The 22,015-nt window shown below is 44.5% G+C and overlaps 2 protein-coding genes across 7 annotated transcripts in view; both read right to left on the bottom strand.

Annotated features, from left to right (window-relative positions):
- Positions 1–11,368, bottom strand: part of KDM1B (lysine demethylase 1B) — a 44,328-nt gene extending 32,960 nt beyond the window's left edge. For 4 of the 6 annotated variants that reach the window (XM_076073774.1, XM_076073775.1, XM_032970461.2 and 1 more), the window contains exons 1-9: positions 11,309–11,368; positions 7,749–7,842; positions 7,003–7,093; positions 6,543–6,664; positions 5,067–5,156; positions 4,525–4,636; positions 2,897–3,013; positions 1,879–1,917; positions 50–251 (exon numbers count right to left, since the gene is read on the bottom strand). In XM_076073774.1, the coding sequence (XP_075929889.1) occupies positions 50–251; positions 1,879–1,917; positions 2,897–3,013; positions 4,525–4,636; positions 5,067–5,156; positions 6,543–6,664; positions 7,003–7,092 (772 nt within the window). In that variant the 5' untranslated portion in view covers position 7,093; positions 7,749–7,842; positions 11,309–11,368. The other 2 variants (XM_032970463.2, XM_032970464.2) reach the window with 2 other exon arrangements.
- A 3,759-nt stretch (positions 11,369–15,127) lies between these two features.
- On the bottom strand, positions 15,128–19,181 carry MRPL53 (mitochondrial ribosomal protein L53). Its single transcript, XM_032970054.2, has 3 exons — positions 19,008–19,181; positions 17,398–17,510; positions 15,128–16,380 (listed from the first exon to the last, which is right to left on the bottom strand). The coding sequence occupies exons 1-3, from the start codon at positions 19,100–19,102 to the stop codon at positions 16,253–16,255; spliced, it is 336 nt and encodes a 111-aa protein (XP_032825945.1). The 5' UTR covers positions 19,103–19,181; the 3' UTR covers positions 15,128–16,252.
- Between the last annotated feature and the right edge of the window lie 2,834 nt (positions 19,182–22,015).

Raw genomic sequence — 22,015 nt, 5'->3', positions numbered from 1 at the left:
GTGAATGCTCGCATAGCCAGCAGCAGAGGTGTGGTGTGAGCATGAGCACCTGTGGTGTGTGGCACGGTGTGCGAGTAGTTCTCGAGGCTGGTAAATCGTGGCACCGAGCGCTCCGTGCCGGCGCACGCCGGGCTCATGCCTACGCAGTCCAGGTAGTAGGCTGAGAGGAAGGGAGCGGCGGGGCTGTCCTTCAACAGCGGGGGCAGCAGCAGCATTGCAAACCAGCGCGGTTCGCTCACCTCGACCACCCTCTGCCAGCCACACAACAGAGACACGAGATCTCCGATACAGCCTTTTTTTATAGGTTGTTGTGGCAAGTGCTGTTAGCGGGCACCTATAAAGGCCGGACAGGCAACGACGGAGTGGTGTGGCTAGCACAACATCTGGCCTGCTATGCCCCCCCAGGAACTCATTTAAGACCGAGTAGACCTAGAGGAGGCCCAGGACTGGTTCAGATATTGGTCGATTATGTTAACCGTGGCTGTCAATTGAACTCTGGTCGCTGGATGCGTAGCACAGTGTGTTCATGACTATACTACTGCTCCACCTTAAAACACACACGCACAACACACATACAAGGCAGTCCCCGGGTGATGGAAGACCCGACTTACGGAAATCCGACTTTACGGAAATGCTGCCATAAATCATGTAAATTTTTTTTAAATATGCAGAAATGTTTGCATTACTTAAGTAAGCACAAATCGTGCAGCGCAGTGAGGCTGCGGTTGAACAGTGCAGGGCGAAGTAAAAGCTCCGCCTTACGCCTCGCTCCACCAAAACGCCGCCTTCACTGAGCCCGAGCTTCACTAGGATAAAGGTAAATGGCATTTTTGGTAGCCTTACGTAATTATTTTCCCTTTGTACCATTACATAATTGTTTGTTTTCTATGCTTAGAAACATCTTTTTTCCCCATGTTTCTATTGCTAGTTTTCTTGTACATTATGTACTGTGTGTATGTGTTTGTGTGTATGTGAAGTCTAGGCCTAGCTGAATGCACGAAGTGACGGCTTTCTGTTAACAATTAATATTAACAATTGTATATAGTATATGTTCCTTTAGTTTAATGTGTAGTGTTAGAGAAGATATCCGATGAAATGAAAGAATAATAACAAGTGCAGAGCCTATGTACAGCGATAGAATACAGATAGTGATAGAAAACGGGCAACAGGGTGATACAGTACTGAGAGTAAACGGTTGGGGAGGCACCACTATTTCCGGCAATGGAATTTTTAAATTTTTATTTTGGGGGAAAATTGTTCAGTTTCCGACATACGTAAAATTCGGGTTCTGAATATTTCTCAGGAACCTAACCATTCCATAACCCGGGGGACTTCCTGTATATTATCCCCCGTTAAGCGATAAAGACTGTGGAAATTCTGTTAGTGAGCACCCATTAAGGCTGCTAGCACATCAATGATAGCATGGTACAAAAAGGGGTCATGTCGCAAGCACCACACCGCCTTCGTCACCCCAGTGAGGGGAGACCAGGACTGGTTCAGATGTCACTGGTGCTGGTTGCGAGTGGTAATCGAACATGGGTCGGAGGCTTCGTAGCGCACAGCACTAACTACAATGCCACTACTCCCCCCCCCCCCTACAAACTCACACACACCCAACCACAAACGAACAAACACAAATCAAAACGTGCTCGTGTACAAAACAGAACTAACATGAACGGACCTTTTCCAAGTTGCGCAACACACATGATCTGACTCACTGTATCAGGCAGCAACCTTTCGTAGCAAGCAGTGGCTTGATATAAAAAGGATTTCAATGTATAATTGTAACATGTTTTAATAGTACCAAAATATTATACTCGATGTTCAATGCATGAATATTCATATTTGTAACGGTTGAGCTTAGCTTGTAAAACATACCGAGTCTTCTGGCGGGGCGCATGGATCAAAACCTTCATTCTGTGAACAGAAGAAAACAATGATAATTGGTGTTTTACCCTTTTATCTGGCAACAAAACTGACACATTTTTTACAAGGAGTCATGTTTGCATTGACCACAATACCTGCGGTCGGAATGCAAACAAAAAACATAACTCTGATAATGTATTGGCACTCTCCTTGAAATTGATTGGTCCACACCCGAGACGCCTTTTGGTGTCATCTGGTCCAACACCATGTGAGACGAGGCTCTAAGGAAAGCTGTCTCGGGTGTGGACAAATCAATTTCAAGGATAGTGCATACATTATCAGAGTTATGTTTTTTGTTTGCATTACGACCGCAGGTATTGTGGTGAATGCAAACATGACTCCTTGTAAAAAAAAAGGTGTCAGTTTTGTTGCCAGATAAAAGGGTAAAAAAACAATTATCATAAAATAAAAGAATGTTCCACACAGGTTATCAAACCCACAACAACATCCATCCATATCAACGGTCGTACATCTACAGGCCTTTTATGCATCCACTACACCTTGTGGTTATTGGACTATTCTTCACCACGCTGGCCAGTGAGGGTCGGTGAAGTTGGAGAGTATCAAGTATAAAATAGTAGAATGGATTTTGCTGCACTACCCTCTGCTGACAACATAGTCCTGTAGCAGCGTACAACACCTGTTTTATGCACGGTAGTCGTCTGAACAAACACTATCCAGGCTAAAGTCTACTAAGCTTCAGAGATCTGACGAATTCCGGGTGATTTGGTAATAGGTATCAACAATTAAGAGGGTTTAAATGCTCAGTTGGCACCACAGTATGTTCCCTTGTTTTGTAAAATGTAAAGAAAAAGGTACAACGGTAGCCTAAAATGGACAGAGTACTGAAAATGTTACATGGAGGATGGTTGGCACATGTTATAGCAAAGCTCCAAAATGACGGAGAGTGTAGTTAGCTTCATCATCGAGATGACAATTACCCGGCAATGACTAACGAATGCGTCCTTACCTTAACAGCGGAATTTACTTTCATGCCGCAGCAGTACGTCTGGGCGAGCTCGGTCGTAAGCATCACCTCTCGTGTGAGCTGCCTCCACTTGCCACAGCCCGGCTTAGTGCACTGCACCTGCACACATGACAAGCACCGCACCCACCACTTTACTTTTGGACGTATTTGAACTGTTCGGATCTTTCATAGAGCAGCGCAACGCCGCCATGTTGGTGAATGGCCTGCGGTTTTTGTTGTCAGAGCTATCTCGGAGATCCCTTTAAATGACCTCTGGTCCACACAGTAGGATGCAACCCTTTCCCACAAATATTTGCATTCTCAGTCTGCAGATACAAATTTGTGTCAACTAAAATCTTATTATTATTTTTTTTTATGTGGCCATTGTGGCCGTACTGATACCATCAATTCACTACACTTGAGAACGAAGTTTAATCACAAGTGTCTGCCCAAATTGGAACCCGAGAATTCAGCACTGTCAGCTCAGTCCTCTGAGCGACCTAAAAAGATATTCAAAAATAAAACTGGGTGTAGTGATGCAAGCATTTCATCCCACAATTTAGGTGCCTGAAGAAGGCAGTACAGCAAGCAGGGTTTCGAGCTAGAGAATGTGTGGAGCATGACAGGTATTGCCTTGACTTAAAGCTTTCGTGACTGCAGGAATTCATATTCTTTGGGTCTTTCGGTAAAGTCACGTAGATAGATTCAAAGAAAAAACAAAAAACTATGACGTTTCGATCACAACACAAGCGTTCGTCATCTTGACGATCGAAACGTCGTAGTTTTTTGTTATTTTGTATGAAACTATCTATAAGGCTATTAAAAACACACACAAGCACGTCTGAAATGTATACATTTGAATGGAGCCATTCGGTCTGCAGATGATAAAGTATGACTTGCAAACAATATATATGCCTATTGTCTAGGACTGCTCTCTGATCAGATTCGCTGGAGAACCTATTTTTTTTTCATATGGTGGGGAGTTCTCAAGTTTGTTGAGTCAGTGGATGACTTCAGGAGTAGCCTGGTGATGAACTAAAATGCTGCCAGCGAATGATAAAAATGGACAGTGGTGCTACGCTGTGGTTCATAGTTTCAGACTAGTGACCGTAGTTGCACTGCAAGCTATTGCTTAATAAATGAAGAACTGAGAGCACTGAACACTCCATGCGATGATGATGATGCTGTGGCCTGGCTCTTAAGTACGCAGAGGCTAGTAGCAGTCGTCTGTTCTCCTATGAAGCGGTAGTTGCATTCCTGAACAACACCGCGTTATGGAAAAAATGCGTTATAATAAATAATATAGAATATAGGGTAAAGTAAGTCTGTGATAACAGGTGAGATGAGTATGCAAGCTGAATAAAGACTGAGGCACGTGGGTAATATCTAGAAACATCCAGCAGTATCCTGCCTTGTGTGATGCTACACGGAGGCAGCCTTTAATCCGCTTATTCCTACTCGCGCGACGTAGTTCTGGTCACTTAATGCGTTATATCAAAATTGGCATCAGCGTTATAAAAATGTGTTTCCTCATACATGCATCGCGTTATATCCAATTCGCGTGATGAAAACATACGTTCTAGGAAAACAGACTGTACGCATGCAACAATGTACGCTGTGACTCGTCGTACCCAGTAGGGAAGCTGCTGATCAGCCATGAAGGCCTTGATGCTTGGTTCGCTCTTCCCATTCATGGTCCACACTCGCTTCCAGCTCGCGTAGCGCTCGTAGCCATCCTTGTGACTGCACGTACGTATTTACACACAGGGCATGTATATACGTTTTATCACCCGAGGGATTACACCGAGAGACAAAAAGAGGAATGCGTGGATTAGAGAACATGCTAAAAAATACATACTGTCGGCTGTTGAGAAAATCGAGTGAGTTTGGGCCGGACACATTTGTAGAAGGGATCGTTGGCAAGCAAAAATATAAATGGAGTTGAATGAGGGAACGTGTCCAACGGAATGCCCGACGTGGAGATGGAGGCCCTCATCCAGCAGCGGATTCACAATGGGTTGTATATGTGGATGTACTTCTTGAGATGTTATGCTCCCTTTACATGGCTTGCTTTCGGAATTATTTAAATCAGCAATCCCATAAGCTGTCAAATTAAATGGCATAATGTCCGAGCTGTCCGTCCACAATGATCCTTAAACAATTCATGACCCACCTGCGGTAGTGGTGGTCAAAGCACTCGTTGCAGAAATGCTCCCCGCATGACAGGTGGTACCAGCGTGACGTGTAACCGTTCTTCGCACACCTGCACAAAACACGCGGACATGAAAAATACACACGTGCTCTCAATTTCAGGCAGCCCCCTGCTTTGAATCACAGTTGCAGCAAATAAAACACAGCTACGACTTCATCAAGAATTTCGGTCAAATTATATGCACGTAAAAGTTGGCCCCTTTTATCAATCCACTGATGGATGAGGGCTTCCCAATGCAGTACAACCCCTCTTAACGACGGTAATTGGGTCCACGAAACCGGTCGTTAAGTGATTTGGTTGTTAAGCGAGTACAGTAAAACCTTGGATTGCGAGCATAATTCGTTCCGGAAACGTGTTTGTAATCCAAAACACTCGTATATCAAAGCACTCGTATATCAGTTATGATCACATGACGCTTAGCAGACAAAGCGCATACATACTGCTCGTATTGCAAGACCTCGCTCATTTATCAAATTCATATTTATTTAAAATTTTTGCTCGTCTTGCAAAACACTCGTAGACCAAATTACTCGCAATCCAAGGTTTTACTGTATAAGAAATACCTGTTAAAGGATGAATTCGTTCTGATAGCATGGTAAGTTACCATTTTTCACCCAAAAAACGTACTTTATAATATTTAAACAATAGATATTAATACATAAAGATACTAACTATATTAGAAACACATCATATTAAAAGAAATATGGTTAATCAATGCATCAATTCATATTTAATGTACCTACAACAGCCTGTCGTTAACAGGGGAATGTTCGGTAAGCTAAAACATTGGGCTCTATAGGAGGCTCGCAGTTAAGCGATTAGTCGTTAACAGGGGTGGTCGTTAAGAGGGATTCTACTGTACTGTGTCCATCATTGTGGTTATTTTGACCACATTTCACCCCGCTGGTCAGTACGGGGTTGGTCAAAATTGAGAGCACAGACAGTGAAGCATATATGTACAGTACAACATTATAGTGCATTGCCCTAAACTGCCCATCATGTAGCCCTGCGGCACTACGGCAACCCTTTTGTGCAGGCCAATCACCTATCCAAGCACTACCCAGGTTCAGCTTCCGAAATCTAAAACAATTGGGTGTATTCCAGTTGATATGGTCAAAGGCTGAGTGCTCACCAGTGCAACATAGTTGAACTATAAGTGCCGCCTTCTGCTATCACACAATGTATGATCAAGGAAGGCTTTCTACAATCAGGGTGGGTGACAGTACCATGAGCGTACATAGACGGGAGGAGGGCAGCCGCCTCCTCACCCCCACTAACGTTTGGGGACACGGACAATCCATGAAGCTGCGCTCCTTCAATTAATACATTAATGGGCCCCATTAGTTACGCGGCACGAGAACCTATTGCTACACGTTCGCCGTGCCCCCCCCTCACCCCGCGACTTCAACATTGTTGTCATGCGCTGGGGTCACCCACCGCTCGCTTGCGCTCACGAAGCACACCGGCACGGTGACCATGCAGCCGACCTTCTCGCACTTGCGGTAGCGTTTCTCGTCATCCTCCTCGGGTTCCAGTCCTCCTGGCACCTTCTTTTTTATCTGCAACCCGGGCATGGTGGGCACAGAGATCACGTAGAACGTATCACAGATTATGACGCTCGACAGACTTGCTGTAAGTGTTGCACCGCGTAACTAGACGCCTTGCCAACACTACCGACTGAAGCGGTAGACTGAGAATTATTAAACTGTTTACCGTTTACCTATTTTTCAAATCTAATCATGCGGCTTCATATAAACATTGGTCGGGAAAAAAAATGACGAAAAGGTATTTTGGGTTTAAAACTCAATACAAGAGGAAAAGGGTTTAAATATCGGCAGGCTGACGCTTAAATAGGTGGGGTTGGCAAATACGCAGCCATAACTGTGGGAAACATTACCTGCCGTCCTGAACTCCGCACCATGGAGTTTGCAGTGATCATCTCCAACACAACAGCTTTCCTTTTACCTCGTGGCCGGGCAGCAGCCATCCTGGCAAGGGAACACGCAGCATGGGCAATGCTTTTGTATGCTAATGGTGGCCAGACGGCAACCATGATACCAAGGAAACAGGCGGGACTAGGCAGGGAGGGGGTTACATATGCTAATGTCGACCGATCAGCGAGCGTAAAATGAGGGATACAAAAGGCACGGGCAGCATAAGCTATAATAACCACCGAGAAGTGGCTATAATGCTGGCAAATGCATAGGAGCAAAGGGGTTGTTGATTAAGGTAAATGAAATGGGTTTGCAATCCATACAAATACTAACCGCTCTTATCTTGTAGATATGGCCTAAGCTGTTTGTCCATGGCTATAAGGAGAAACACTTGAAAATCAGAGTCAGATATGCTCGAGCAATATTTGCAATCAAATATCAATCTTATATTGCAAATAACCAAAGTCATGATGCAGTAATGTCACTCAAGCATTTGTGAATGTGATTTTAAAGTAGTTTCGCATTCATGTTGGACAGCAAGAGGCACAGCTTAGGTGTGTATCACAAACAGCTGTTTGTGCTTTGGGCTGGGCCATCCTTTAGTCTATTCCCGAGGGGCCACGGTAACAATACGGACTTGCATGGTGTGATACGGACTGTACAGAGAACAGTGAAAGGCACAAGATTGGCCACAATCACAGCAGCTTACCACTGTTAAGTAGGCTTGGTTGATTATCCCGTAGTGAACTGCGTTTGCTCGCCACTAAGCCAAAGGTTCGATTTCCACCGCTGTCCAGAAATGTCTGCCGGAAAAATACCAACATGCACGCCCACTGTCAATACATAGCACTGTTTCTTCAACGACGCCGCTATTCACGGGATCCTTCTTTATAACTATGAGCATTCAAAATTCCCGGCACAGGCCACAAAACATGTGCAACGAAGGCTTGGAGATGGTCCCTAAGAGACCGCTCCTGCCACTTCACTTACCACACACGTTACCATTAATCCCTCACTTGAAATACAAGGTCTTTTTTTTACCAAGGTAATAAACCTTATTTAAAGACACCATGATGCTACTCTTAATGGAAGTCGAAGATTTGAAAGATCACCACGTTATTTTTTTAGCAGCCTCCTGATTTGCCAACACCTTCCGTGATAATTCCATGTCATTATAACACGACACTTTACGGACTTTGAATTCTGAAAGGACATCACTTCACTTTGTGATACGACTCCCATATCAAGTGTGGTACAGCCCTTTTGTGAATACACTGCTAGATGAGGGCCTCCCCATGGCTCTGCCGGCCATGAGGATTATTTGGGATGTTGAAGGTAAGCAGCATAGATGTCAGAACACATTGTAAACATTCTATGGATTGGTTGGCACTACTCTCTAATGCCCACCACATAGCTCCACAAGCCTGATGACAACCTATTTGTGTATGGAAGTCACCCATCCAAGAGTATTTCAGGTTGAATAGTGCTAAGCTTCTGAGTTCCCATGAGATTGGGTGCATTCCCCGGTAATTTGGTTCCTGGCAAATTGATGGCAATAAAGAAATAAAAACAATCTCCCATCTTGCCAGTGAAAACCCATTTTGCCAGTGAAAACCCATTTTGCCTAAAGCATATGTTCCTTTATATGGATGAACGCAGTTGACACACCCTGTGTGTACGGTCTACGTGAACTGTAAAGGAACCATTGAACTGCAAACATTCTACTGTGTTAGCCACTCCTTGTATGGGAAATCTGGAAAAACCGGCATGGCTTTTGGCGCCAATGGTCTGCGGTATTATCAAAAACATGCATTATCACATGGTTTGTTTTTCAAATCTTTATGACAATACAAAACAAAGTTTCAACCAGCGTTGTTACCTGTTCTAGTTTTCCTAGGATGTCCTCATTTAGAGGTTATCCTGACAGTCTGCATGTATTCCGGATATATTAACAGTCTCAATTTGTCAGTTTCATAATGATTCACCGCTCAAGGCAATGCATTTACATGTCGTTCTTCCCTCTTCCGGTATTGTGAAATAGTCTTCTTCCAATGTATTATTTTTTTGTATCTCAAAGTTGACAACCCTCATTTCACCAAAGGGGTGGAGCAGTGGCACACTCGTGAGCACATTGCACAACGAACCTCGACACCCGAGTTTGATTCCCAGCCAGGGCTAATGTCAATAGTGATATCTGAACAGGTCCTCGGCACGTGGTTACAAATGCACATTGACCATTGTGGCGAAATATGATTTTTCTTAATCCCATGACCAACACCGTGTGGCGGGGGGGGGAGTCTTCATATAGCAGTGAATTGTACAAAGGGCTGTAAAAAAGAACACTTTTTGGACTCCATGTGCCTTGTTTGTAAGAACAAGTCACGGACTCCCCTTAGTGATGAAGGCCTCTCCTCGACGTGCAGATCACGTGGGTTGTTTGACCAGAAAACGTTCACAATCCAGCAAATTAAAGAATCGAATCTGAAATTTTCCGAATTGCACGCAATACTCGTGTATGAAATTCAACATGAGAAGTTGAAACTAAAAAAGAACGGAGCTGTGGTTTGGGCTATAATTACAGCTTATTCTGGGAAATCAGTACCCAGAGTGCCTTACATTTCTAATCTAATTACACTTGAGTCTAAAACAGCATATAATGAAGCATTAGGGCCTCACACATTTATTCTCATCTTGTGTGTCAAGAGTGCCTGAGACCTACCTATTTTCTCGCCCATCATATGCTATAGAAGCAGTACTAGAGACTTACTTATATACTAATCCTGCATCCCATCGGACAGTGGTGCATTAGATTTAGATTGTAACACCGCACCTGCTTAAACAACAGGGTCACGTTCCTTTTTCAGCCGTGGATGGACGAAAGGGTTGTAGATGCATTACTGTTTGTTCTTACCATCTTAAACCTACCTCTCTTCTCACCCATCATATGCTGACGCAGCAATGCAATTATACGTACATTTGAACACACAGCATCTGATGAAACATAGGGTCTCGTACACCTATTTCCCAGTGTCCGCTATGGTCATCCCTACAATCATGTACCTATTCTCGCGTATTATCTCTGGTTCAACAGCGCCTTGTGTATTTACATGTTGCGCCACTAGCTTAATGTAACACGAGTTCAATTACAGCTGTCTTCTCGTCCATCACTTGCCGACAGTCGCCTCGGACACACAGCACTGCAAGGTAATACCCATTAGTTCGACAACACGGTGCATGACCACAACACAAATGTATTATCCATAATCTTCCAACACAAACAATGACATGACATGCAACGCCGCAGGCTCATTCACGGGTTAGCATCATTTCACAACACGTGTGGCCGTGGGTCCATCCGCTGCTGGATGGAAGGCCTGCCACAAAATCACCGCCACCTCTCTCGTTATCACCTCGTCGGTGCACACACACGAGCCGAATTGATCGATTGATCGCTCCGTCTCCGCGGTGGCTGTTAACTCTCAAACGCGTTCCACATCCATATTTGGCTTGCCAATGCCATCATCAACATCGCCGCCACCACCACCACCACCGACCCTTCCATAGGGCGACATGTGGCACACAAGGCCCCAATAGGGGGCCATCCATTTAGTATGTACGCAAAAATTCTGTCAAAACTTGACCACCCCGCATCTCTCTCTCTCGTACGCCTGACGCACCCCCCCCCCCCCAACGAATCCTATAGAACTGCCAATATTTAATCCACGCAGAAACGATCAATGATTAATAATATTAACGTGTTTAAGCAAACAGACAGTCCACCGCCAGACTATCTAACTCATTTGAAGGCCAACGTAGACGAATTATCGAGGCTTCCTATGCGTGCATTGTCAGTAGACTCCCCCCCCCTCTCACCCACCCCATACACAACGAAACGCATTTGTGTTAACCCCCCCCCCACCACTCACTTTTACTTCACTTACCAAGACACAAACCGCGCGTGTTTTTTTTTTAAATGTTGTTCTAACAGTTCGAAAAGTCTTTCTAAACCGTGCGTGCGTGCGGTTTATAAACCCAAGGCCCCACTCACAGCTGTTCACCCACCCACCTACACACACAACGCACGCGGGTACAGTGCAGCGGTCCGACGTTGATTGCGGCGGCGGCGTTCACGACGCCGCCAGCGAGCGGGCCCGCGACTGCCGTCCGGCGTTTTGTTTTGCCGCGAGGGTGTGAAATTATCTGAGGGTTTAAGCTGCGTTTCGTTGCGTTGCTTTGCTGCGTTCTCACCCGCCTTCCTTGATTCCTTACCTCGGCTTAAACGTCGAGCTCAGCGCGCGCCCCCCCCACCCACCCCCCTCTCAAGTGGCCCGCCCCTTTTCGTGACGTCATGCTCGGGCCCCCTCACCTCCGCGGCTGTTGCCAGATCGGAGGCGGTTTTACCTCTCGCCCGGCGTTATTCAAATTGCAAGCGGTGTGAAATTCATCGAAAAACTCTCGAAAGAGTTTAGAATCCACAAGACGTGTATTGTCCGAGCGCAATTAATCCATTGTGGGTGTCACTGAGTTAATTGTGAGGGGTCCGTTTCAAAACAAGGGGGGGTTTTTTCCCCTCTTTTCTTTCGATTTCGAGACTCGGTTGCGGCTCCGTTGAACCCAGCCCGGCTGCACTGCGGCCTTGGCCGTCTTCTTGTCTTGTGGTTTGTTATTGTTGTCGTCTGACTTGCATCCCACTGGGGTATTTGCACAACAGCGTTGGCGTACGGTGCTTTTTTCTGGAAGATTTTGCTGGGTTTTTTTTTCTCTCTTCCCCAAGATTTTTCTGTTTTGGGCATAGTCGCTTTAAGATGGTTTGTTTTTTGGTTTGTTGTTTGTTGCGATTGCACCCGATTCAAGAGCCGAATGGCTCACAGGGCTCTACAACCAAATAAACGAAACTGAAAACTTTCCTCCCTCGGGGGGGTCCCCCCAGCCCCCAGCCCCAAGGCACCGTCCTCAGTCAGCCGGTGGGTGTCCCCACGTGGACGGGGCCACACGCGCTGAACAATCGACCCAACTCTCTCAACACCCCCACATACACACACACTAAAGGTGTGTCACGAGCGTGTCAACAACACCCAACGCAACCCACAGGGTTTAAACAAAAACACAGACAAAGATCCCCACCCCGTATAGCCTTGACAGACTGTAGAGGCAAAGTGCTGTTAGCGAGCGCCTGTGAAGGCCGGACACGGCACACGAGGGGGTGGGTGGCCAGCAGCACCACGCCCGGCCGCCTTTGTCTCCCCTAGTGACGGTGTTTACTACACACCGCACCGGGTACTCATTTGAGGCTGAGTCGACCTAGGGGAGGCCCGGGACCGGTTCAGAAAACACACACACACACATTCTCTTGTACAGGGAAGTTGAGTAAAACAACCCAAACAGAAAAAAAATATATGTGCGTCTCTCTTCTTTGTTTGTTTCCCCTATGTGATGGGACTTTGTCGGATGAAGGTTGTGATTTATAAGGGGCACGGGGTGACCAATAAGGTCTGAAATGTTCTGCAATAAGGTAAGGACACTGATAAGGAATTGACAGATGTGGTGTGTACCGCAACCACAACTCTGATACAGTCCCCCACAGAGGTATGCAGGTAGTCCCCGACTTACGATGGTCCCCGACTTACGATATTTCGATCTTACGATGGCGATAACGATATGACAAAATTGTAAAATATTTTTAATTTAGCGCGGCAGGCAAACGCAGCAGCGTCCGAGGTACGATACTGTAACTTTATCATCACCATCATCCTCTTCCGACAACTAAGTTAATGTAGCCATCAACAACCTAACATCGTTCAAGTATGCAGACGACGGACAATATTGGTGAGTCAGTAGAATATGATACGTTCCGATGCATTCAACGCATGTATGATAACATAGCTTTAGCGATTTTATTTTAGGGTTACCACGATACGATACATACGTTCAATGCATGTTAAAAGTTTTTTTTTTTATAGCAGATAGGATTGTTTCCAGAAACAAAACTTTCTATGAAATTGCAGTTCATATAGGTAGGCTAATGATTTACCTTACTTTAAATTTTACTGTGCAATACAGTATTGTAATTAATAAACACATACAGTATATAGTTTATACAGTACGGTACTGTAAATTGCTCTGTTTTGGTAAATTATCTCCATTCTTTAAGAGTTCTGGGGTAGGCTAGGCCATCTTCGACTTACGATGGGGTCGTCGTAACGCATCTCCATCGTAAGTCGGGGACTACCTGTATTCTTTTAAAGGGCGATTCGGGTGGTAGACAGAGGTAGGGTTTCGCGACCAATATTTATCCATAACAGAGGGGGTTTTATTTTCGAAGTGTACATTTTGCGGGTTTGCTCTCCCAACGCACCCGGTGTGCTGTAACTCGTAACTAATTGGCACGTTGTTTACGTGACACATCCTTAGTAATTGGCCGTGTCGGGTGGTGGTGGGTATTAACGACACACATTTATATTTACACGACCTAACCCACTAAAACCAAAAACCTCATGTATTTTAATTCGCTGATAACACTGTGCCCTTGTTTGTGTGGCCTTGGAGGGGGAAAAGGCCAACTGTCTGACGTTTCGGGCAATGGCTCTTCGTGTGCTATGAAGGGGCCATTTGCCCGAAATATCGCCGACTGCATGATTTTCAAAATAACAATTTTGCGTTGAGAATATAACAAAATAAACAAGCAGACGACACACCTGCCATTACATAATTTTTTTAAACATACCACCAACCACGTGGTCTTTCTTTATAGAAGTGCATAACATGGTCTCTTGAGCTCCTGTCCTTGTTAAAAGACACTTGAACTTCTGCTTGCTTTGCCATCATGTTAGGAGAGACCCCGAATGACTGCACTGTTGAATGCCTCAACAGTGCAGAAAGCGCTGCATCTGCACCCAACTAGATATAAGAGAAGCTAGATGTGATTTGTGTTACTCTGTAATTACGGATAGCTATGATTAGAATTGAAATATTCGAGCTCCGCGTGCACATTGCCACATCTCAGCACACCACGTGACTCTGACCTGCAAATCATGTGTCCGCTCACTTTGTTCGGAGTAAGGGTAGGGTCTAAAGTATCGCTCATCTGCCCTGAGCAAATTGCGACTCAGCACTCTACATGCCACTGCTGTTTGTTCAAATTTGTCCTTAAATTCACTAAAAATATGTGATCCGCGTATTGGCCACGACTTGGCTAAGCATAATGTATACACCTCTAAATAAGGGTTATATCAGAGGTTCTTGTTGCAAAAGCCGTCAATTTGTTTTTTTATTAAATGCCCCATTGGCAGCTTGTTAGATCAAAGGTTTTACCTATAATCTTTAAATACTTGTATAAGGGTGATCAGTAAATTCAGTGTATATATGGATTTCCTCTCAAAATTACCTCCAGAACTTGGGATGCTGTACTTTGTATTATATCCAACAATTAGCTGAAGTTTTGATTTAGTTTTGGCGTCTTAATGTGGAATTTTGATGGCCAAAATTATATTTTAGGAAACCAAATGGGGGGTAAAACAAAATTACAAGATAACCAAGTCATATGCTAGCGTAGATGAAATGGTATGTGCAGAGAACAGTGTAAGTGGTAGAGTCAACATGTAGAGGCAATGATCCAGCAGTGAATGGAGTATGTCGATATTAACGCTCCTGTGGGGACAGTCACTTGAAGTTCAACTTACACATGTAGTGTCAGACTTCACCATATCGTATTAACTTTATTATTCATAGTTAAACTCATGGCTTTAATCTAAGTTGTCTTGTGGTTGTTGTTGTTGTTTGACTTGCATCCCTCTGGGATTTTTGCACACAGCGTTGGTGTACAGTGCTTTTTCTGGAAGATCTTTGCTGTTTTTTCCTGGATTTTTCTGTTTGCGCACAGTCACTTAAAGATGTTTTCTTGTTCATGTTTTTGTTTGTTGCGGTTGCACCCGATTCAAGAGCCGAATGGCTCACAGGGCTATACCAAATAAATGAAACTGAAAAAAAATGAAACTGCACAAACAGTACATTATGCATGCTTTTTGCATCTATACAGAATCATCATCATCATCATCATGTGGAGTTCAACAGAATTCAGAACCAAATTGATTAATGGAAGCAGAATTGCAATTAATAATTTTATTTATGGTATAAAAAAAAATTCATAAAGTCCATTATTTATCCAGGAAAGCCTATTTTCAGGAGGCCCTTGCATTGGGATGTTTGCCAAATTCCAATATTGCATGTTAGACATGTGGAAGGGAAACCAGTGCTGAAAGAAAACCCCACCTATGAGGGGATAAAACAGAAACCTCCACACAGATTGATTAAATCCACTTGCAGTACTGCCATCACCTAATTTCATCGTAGCCCAGCGGGTTCAAGAGTGATCCACCATTGCCTCCCAAGTGTTTGATGACAGCTGTGCACCACCATGCCCGGCTCAATTATATTTACATGTAGACCAGAAGAAAATCTTAGGATATTTGTATTAAATGACTCTGTAACTTTTTACATACAAAACGCGTTTAATATTAAAGCAAAGTCCGCTTTCCAATTCACATCACTTTATACGTATTTTGATCATGATACCTTTCACAAGGCATTGCCTAATTGTTTTTGCTGATATGCAAAAATAATTATGCCCGGTTCCCTGTTGGAGGCATCTTAAAAGAGACGACATGGAAAATGTCTTGCAATCACACACAACTCAGAGGCTGGTACAAAGCCTCAGTAGTACCTCTTTTCCACTGTATAACCGAGCCACGCTGGGGCAGCACCGAGCCTGCCCAGCACGGCTCAGGAAGTGCTAGGTTGTTTTTCCACTGAAGAAGCCGAGCCGTGCCACGTAAGTCACACACAATGAACAAGTCAAGTCGCATGCACATGATGCACTGATGCCGTGTCCTCACATTGTACTGATGTCACACACAACAAATGAGTAATTAACCACACTTGGCACTAGGCCAGATTCAGATATCTTGCAAGGCAAGTATGTCAGAGTTTGGTTCCAACACAGCTCAGAAAATAGCCAGTGGCATACCACCCGTACTTTGAGTCCCACGCTGGCACACCTCAGATATACCAGTGGAAAAGAGGTACGTATGTATGTTGAAGTTATTTTGCACAGTACGTAACCAACCGTGCTAACCCGAGGTGCCTCACAGACAATTCCTGTCAGTGAGGCTAAGAGGGCAGCATAAGTGTGGCGTGCATGCATTCTGCAGGGCAAAGTCATCGCTTGGCACCAGAAGTGGAAATTGGGTCTTTGGAGTCCTTGTGAATACTATTCTGCTTAAAAGCCTGGAACATCTCCTTGGAGGTGAGAAATGCTCCCCGCATGACAAGCTTGTCTCCGTCATCTGATGAATGCACGCAGATACAACACACACACGACAAACTTTGTCGGTTAACTTCATGTAGTTCACCAAGTAGGCTCAGTAGTGGCGTCATTCACTCATGCCAAGCCTGGATTTAAGCACTGGAAAATACAGAAAGGGAGAAATTGGATGCCTTGAAGTTTACGTGACATTCACGATCACTGAAAAGCAGACCAAAACCATGCCAAGACATTCCAGGAACAGAAAGGCCCAGCATGTCCTGAGCTCCCCAACTCGAGGGAAGCGATCGTACTATTAAAAATATTAACACGTTTCAACTAAGTCAGGTTAGCATACACTATCCCAAGCTAAAATGTATTAATTTGTAAATTTTACAGTCCCGAAGTTGACCTAAGTGAGCGATCCCATGGAGTACGCATCTCTCTTCTGCATTGACCCTGTGACAGCACAACAGGTTCTGTGGGTGGCCTGGGTGAAAGCCTGCAGCTCCCTTAAGGGAGCCACACAGCCTGACGGATGCTGGTTTGACCCGGTTGATGCTGGATTTACCTAGGAAAGCTACCCTGATAATCCTCCTTGAGCCTACTTGCCCGGTTTTTTTTCCCCATTGGTTATGGAAATGTGATTTTAGGAGTTGCACAAGGCCATATTGATAGAGCAGGGTTCTTGTCATATTTTCTAGTAGGCCATATTATGAGACGTGTGATGTCATACATCATGCAATATCTTAAACCTCAGTGTGATTTGTAAAGATGTTCGAACGTCACATGGTTTTATAACGTCATAATGCCTGAACATTTTATCACGAATCTGTATTTCTGGTCATCTCGCTTTAATCTCATTGATCTTTATATTTTGTCTACAGCCTCTCATCTGTCTCTTCTTTGTCTCTCTTTCATCTTACTAATCTGTATCTCTTTACGTCTGGGTCACCCACATCTGTTGGCGGACTGCAGTACAGCTCAGCAGGACGTTCCAAGGTCAACCAGTTTAAGAATCCTGTTGTGAAGATAGCGGGTTAATGTATGAAGCACTCACTGAAGATGATGTCCACTTGCGGCTCGGAATTGTCGTTCCGCACATCGGTTGTGATGTTGCATTTGTCGTTGGAATCGCGCACCTTATCCGAGCCGATCAGCATGAGGAATTCCCTGGGAGGTGAGAGGTCGAGGGCCGCGGATACATAAGCTGTCAAATAATCTGTATTTAAGTCATAACTATGTAAAGTAGATAATATCCAAGCCAATGCACGACCCTCCTCAGAAGGTGTTTTGAAACTCCCGAGAGGCATTGTGAACATTCCTATATCACAATTCAGTATTTCACTAACACAACATTCACAACTTTTGACCTCCCTGCTTTCAGTTTGTGTAAGCAGTGGTTTCTTCAGTTGATGAGAACATAAGTTCGACCGCAGTCTGGACTCACATTTCCCATTATCGCCACCACCACCACCTCACTAATTATCCCTCAGCGGTTGAGAGATTACGCACTATCTGGCGGGGCTTCATCACCAACCTGCATGGGCACCGGAAAACGGTGGTTGTCCATCGAATATACAGTAGACTATGGATACAAGCACGCCTCATATAAGCACAGCTATGAGATAATAAGCACATCCTTACATTGAATTAGCGCGAGGTTGGGAGGCTTTAGGTAACTTCTGATAAACGCACACATTTGCTCGCGGCTCCAAAAGAGGTGTGTTTTATATGCAGCCTCTGCACTGGGCTCGCCACGTAAGCATGGGAGTCGTCACCACTACTGGCTCAGCACTACCAATTGAGGCGGTGAGCGGCTTCAATCGATCGCGTGGACGGCGACACTTTTTTTCTCTCCCCCATATCCGCGTTTTGTCTTGAAGTACGTGGTGGAGGGCAGGGGATGTATGTAGGGTAACAGTATGTTGAACTTCTTTCGCACCGCACGTAGCCAAACGTGCTAATCGGAGGGCACGTGGGGGGGGGGGTGGAAGGGGGAATCTCTTGACATTGACGCGCGCCGTCAGGGACATTCGCGACGCGACACGTGGCTGGGGGCGACTGCAGACGAATGATGGGGCAACACGGGGAGAGGGTTTACATCTCGCGTCAATTGGCATCCTCCGTTTGCCCAGCAAGGCCTCGCAGCGTCTCACAAGACACTGGCATTTGCCAATCAGCTTACAACACGACCCGGCTCCTTCTGATCTCACTCAATTGACCTTCCTCTCCCTCAATGCATAGTCACAAATCTACAGCTCGATTTGAATCACGCGCTCTCAGGGGCCGTCTAGAACGCTCTTCTTTCCGATACGTATTTGCGAAGCGACTGGGAGCTGTGCACGTTTAAATCTACATGGGGTGTTTAATCAATGAGACGCGAGAGATAATAGCAGAACTCACGCTACGCCAGTTCTACACAGATGGATTCAACAATCTAATCATCTCCTGGCCACCTGGGCACCTCAGCGCTTTGAAATCCTCGATGAAAAGCGCTACATAAATCATGGGTTTTTTTTAATTAATAGCGTCCCATTCAAGTACAGTAGCTGTACTGTACTAGACGTACTGTAAGCCCGTGAGATCCCAGGGACACAGAGGGTAAAGTGGTGGTGGTGTTTGTTGTTGTGACACACGTGCAAGCGGGCAGCAGCGATTTCCTCGCACCTGGTGGACCTCACGTTGTCCTGGAAGGGACAGAGGCGGACGGAGATGCTCTTCACGGCCTTGAGGGACAGAGACGCTGCTCCACGTGCAGCCATGGCGCCTGCCTTCACCCTCCGTTCTACACACACACACGGCAGGGCGGAATCGATTCCCCGGTTTAACCGCGGGACAAATCGATTCCGTCGTGCGGACGTCCACTTGAGGAGGGGGTGGAGGAATCGATCGCGCGTGAACGGACGCGCGATTGCGCGTAGGGGTTTACGTTTTTTTGGTAGGAATCGATTCGATTTCGCGGATTTGGTTTTGTCCGCTCGGATCGCGTGGATCGTTAGTGGTGGTTCGTCGTTGCCCCGGGTCGGAGGGTTTTTGTTACGGCTGCGTCTTTGAGGGTTTTAATCTAACACTGATAATTATCACAGCGCTGGGTTATGTTGTAACTTTCAAACTCACGATGAGTGAGCCAATAGCAGTGCTTTGGTCCGGTGTGTTTACGATTCGTGAGAATTGTATGTAATAAATGTTAACTGCGTTGAATACTTTGAAAAAAAAAATCAATTTTCGGCGTTTTTGTAATGTTCGATTTTAAGGCCGCGGTGTTATTGACGAATGTGTTGAGGTGTTTTTGTTGTGTTAATTGTGCTTGTGCACCCCTGCCAACGCAGCGGCAGCATCGAATAATTTGTTTCACCCCAACATTTATTAAGGTTTTGTCTTTCCCTCAATTTTTTTATCCCAAATGTGTCGCGTCATGAAAATCCCAATGAAAATCTCGCATTACTCCTTCACGTGGCTGATTTTGATGTAGGCAAACACTATAATTTGACATTACCCCCCACCCCCCTCCAAAAGGGCAACATGCGTTTAGATTATTTAGATTATTTGGCTGCTATAAAGTTCCACATGTTTAAGGCCACTTCGTTGAGTTATCATTTGTGGCCAGGTCCCTTCTGAAAAAAAGCTAAGAGCTCAGTGGGATTTGCCGAGTAAGATAAAATAAATTGTTTAGTTTTTTTAGTGATTTGATCACCTTTCTTTGTCGTGTTTTTGTATTGTTTGTTGTAACTTTCAGACCCGCGCCTACTGGACATCTGTGAAAAAGAGCTTTATCGCTTATCGGATTCCTCCTGTATGAATAAAGATTCATTTTCTGATATAAAACTGCCGCTGAAATTGTTGCAAGGGATCCCATCCACACGAGGGGGCAGCACGTGCCCACCTTCCCGAGTACAATAAAAAATGGTCACGGCATAACAGTTCACCAGATATGTTAATATCGGAGCTGTCATTTAGTCAAATTTAATTTAAAAACTACCGTATGATGGACTTTTTGTGTAGTTATTGGTGACTAGGCTGAGACTAGCAACTCCGTACACTTCACCTATTTTAAGCAGGCAGATGAACATCCAGACTTGAACGCCAAGGTCAACTCGTGCAAATGAGACCATCCTGGTCTCTTTGAGATTCTCACCTGGTTCAATAAAATAATCCTGGTACTGTACTTTATCCTTGGTATCTCAGTGATGCCAGCTCAGCGCTCTGACTTATGAATGACCCGGTCACTTCCGTCACTTACGTAACCGGTCACAGAAGGCTCGAGATGAAATTGAGTATACTGTATTTCGTATATATTTTTTAAATCTTAACATTCAGCTGCCCTAACATTCAGCTGCCTTGAAAATCCACAGCAACAAGTGCTATCGCAGACTCCGTTATCAATGAACCATTTGCGGTGAACAGAAAATAAAGATGTTAGTGTATTTAGGACAAAAAAAATCCTCAATCGGGAATTAAAGCTTTTAATCTGAAAGGTGGAATGGATACGAGACAAGGCGGTAATAAAAACATACAATTTAACACACGGCTCTATAACCATGTATCAGAGAAATACTGATAGCAAGAGAACCACAGTTCGTCAAGGACTGCTTATATACTCTTTGGTTCTTTCGGTAAAGTAACGTAGGTATAAAATAAAATAAATCACGTGATTTATATTATCTTACCCGGCAAAGCCCACTTAGCTCTTAGCTTCTTTTTTTCAGAAGGAACCTAGCCACAAATGATAACTCGACGAAGTGTCCTTAATCATGTGGAACTTTATAGCAGCCAAATAATCGCGTGATTGATTTTATTTTATACCTACGTGACTTTACCGAAAGAACCGAAGAGTATGGATTCCTGCGGTCACGAAAACTTCAAATAAACATTGAACTGCTTATACTCACGTAGGTTCAGTCACGAAATCACATCTACAGTTGGATAACGAATGTGGCTGAAACAATTTGCCCAAAGACCCAACGTTTACCCGGTATGCACCGAGCTACAGCCATTACAATTATAATCCATCTTCTGAAACATTACGGGCAGAGGCTTATCTAGGCCATGTACAACTGTGCGAGATTGTGTCCATTTGTTGCTCAGAGGTGCACATTTGTACACCGCATTTTCTGAAGTGCCGTATTGTGAATTAAGAGTACAGCATATATTATTCAGTTGATGTCATTACTCTTTCAAGACGAAATTCCAAAAATAGCTATTATATAGTCCTGTGAGTACACACCCAAAGCTATGCTCGCTTCGCTGAGAGCATTTTTAAAGATGTGTTCATGATACAAAAAAAATCCATCCAAAGTCATGCTCAGTTACACTCTAGTGACGTTAACTTCTCCCGACTTTGACTTTAAACAATTTTTTTGTCATTAACGAGGCTTTAAACTATCATAAGGCATCGTTAATGGCGAATGTGGTGGGGGGGGACATTTAAATTTTATAAAAGATAACATGTACCATATTTATATTTTATTGGTTATGTTGTCACGAATTGGATCGGTTTGCCGAATTATGTATTTGTAACCGTTTTTAGAGACATTTGAAAGTGTGAGCATACGGAATAGAGAACATACGGAGGTAAATGACATCACTCAAACGACAGAAACTGTGTTCATAAAAACAAACTAAGTAGGCTTGGCAGGACACTGGAAGGTAACGTCTGGAAGCTGGGATGATAGTTG

The sequence above is a fragment of the Petromyzon marinus genome, chromosome 43, assembly GCF_048934315.1.
Source record: "Petromyzon marinus isolate PM22_M1 ecotype Great Lakes invasive population chromosome 43, UKy_Petmar_22M1.pri1.0, whole genome shotgun sequence".
NCBI classification, from domain to species: domain Eukaryota; kingdom Metazoa; phylum Chordata; class Hyperoartia; order Petromyzontiformes; family Petromyzontidae; genus Petromyzon; species Petromyzon marinus.
Note: the sequence above shows the minus strand (reverse complement) of the source record. Positions and strands in the feature narration are given on the sequence as shown.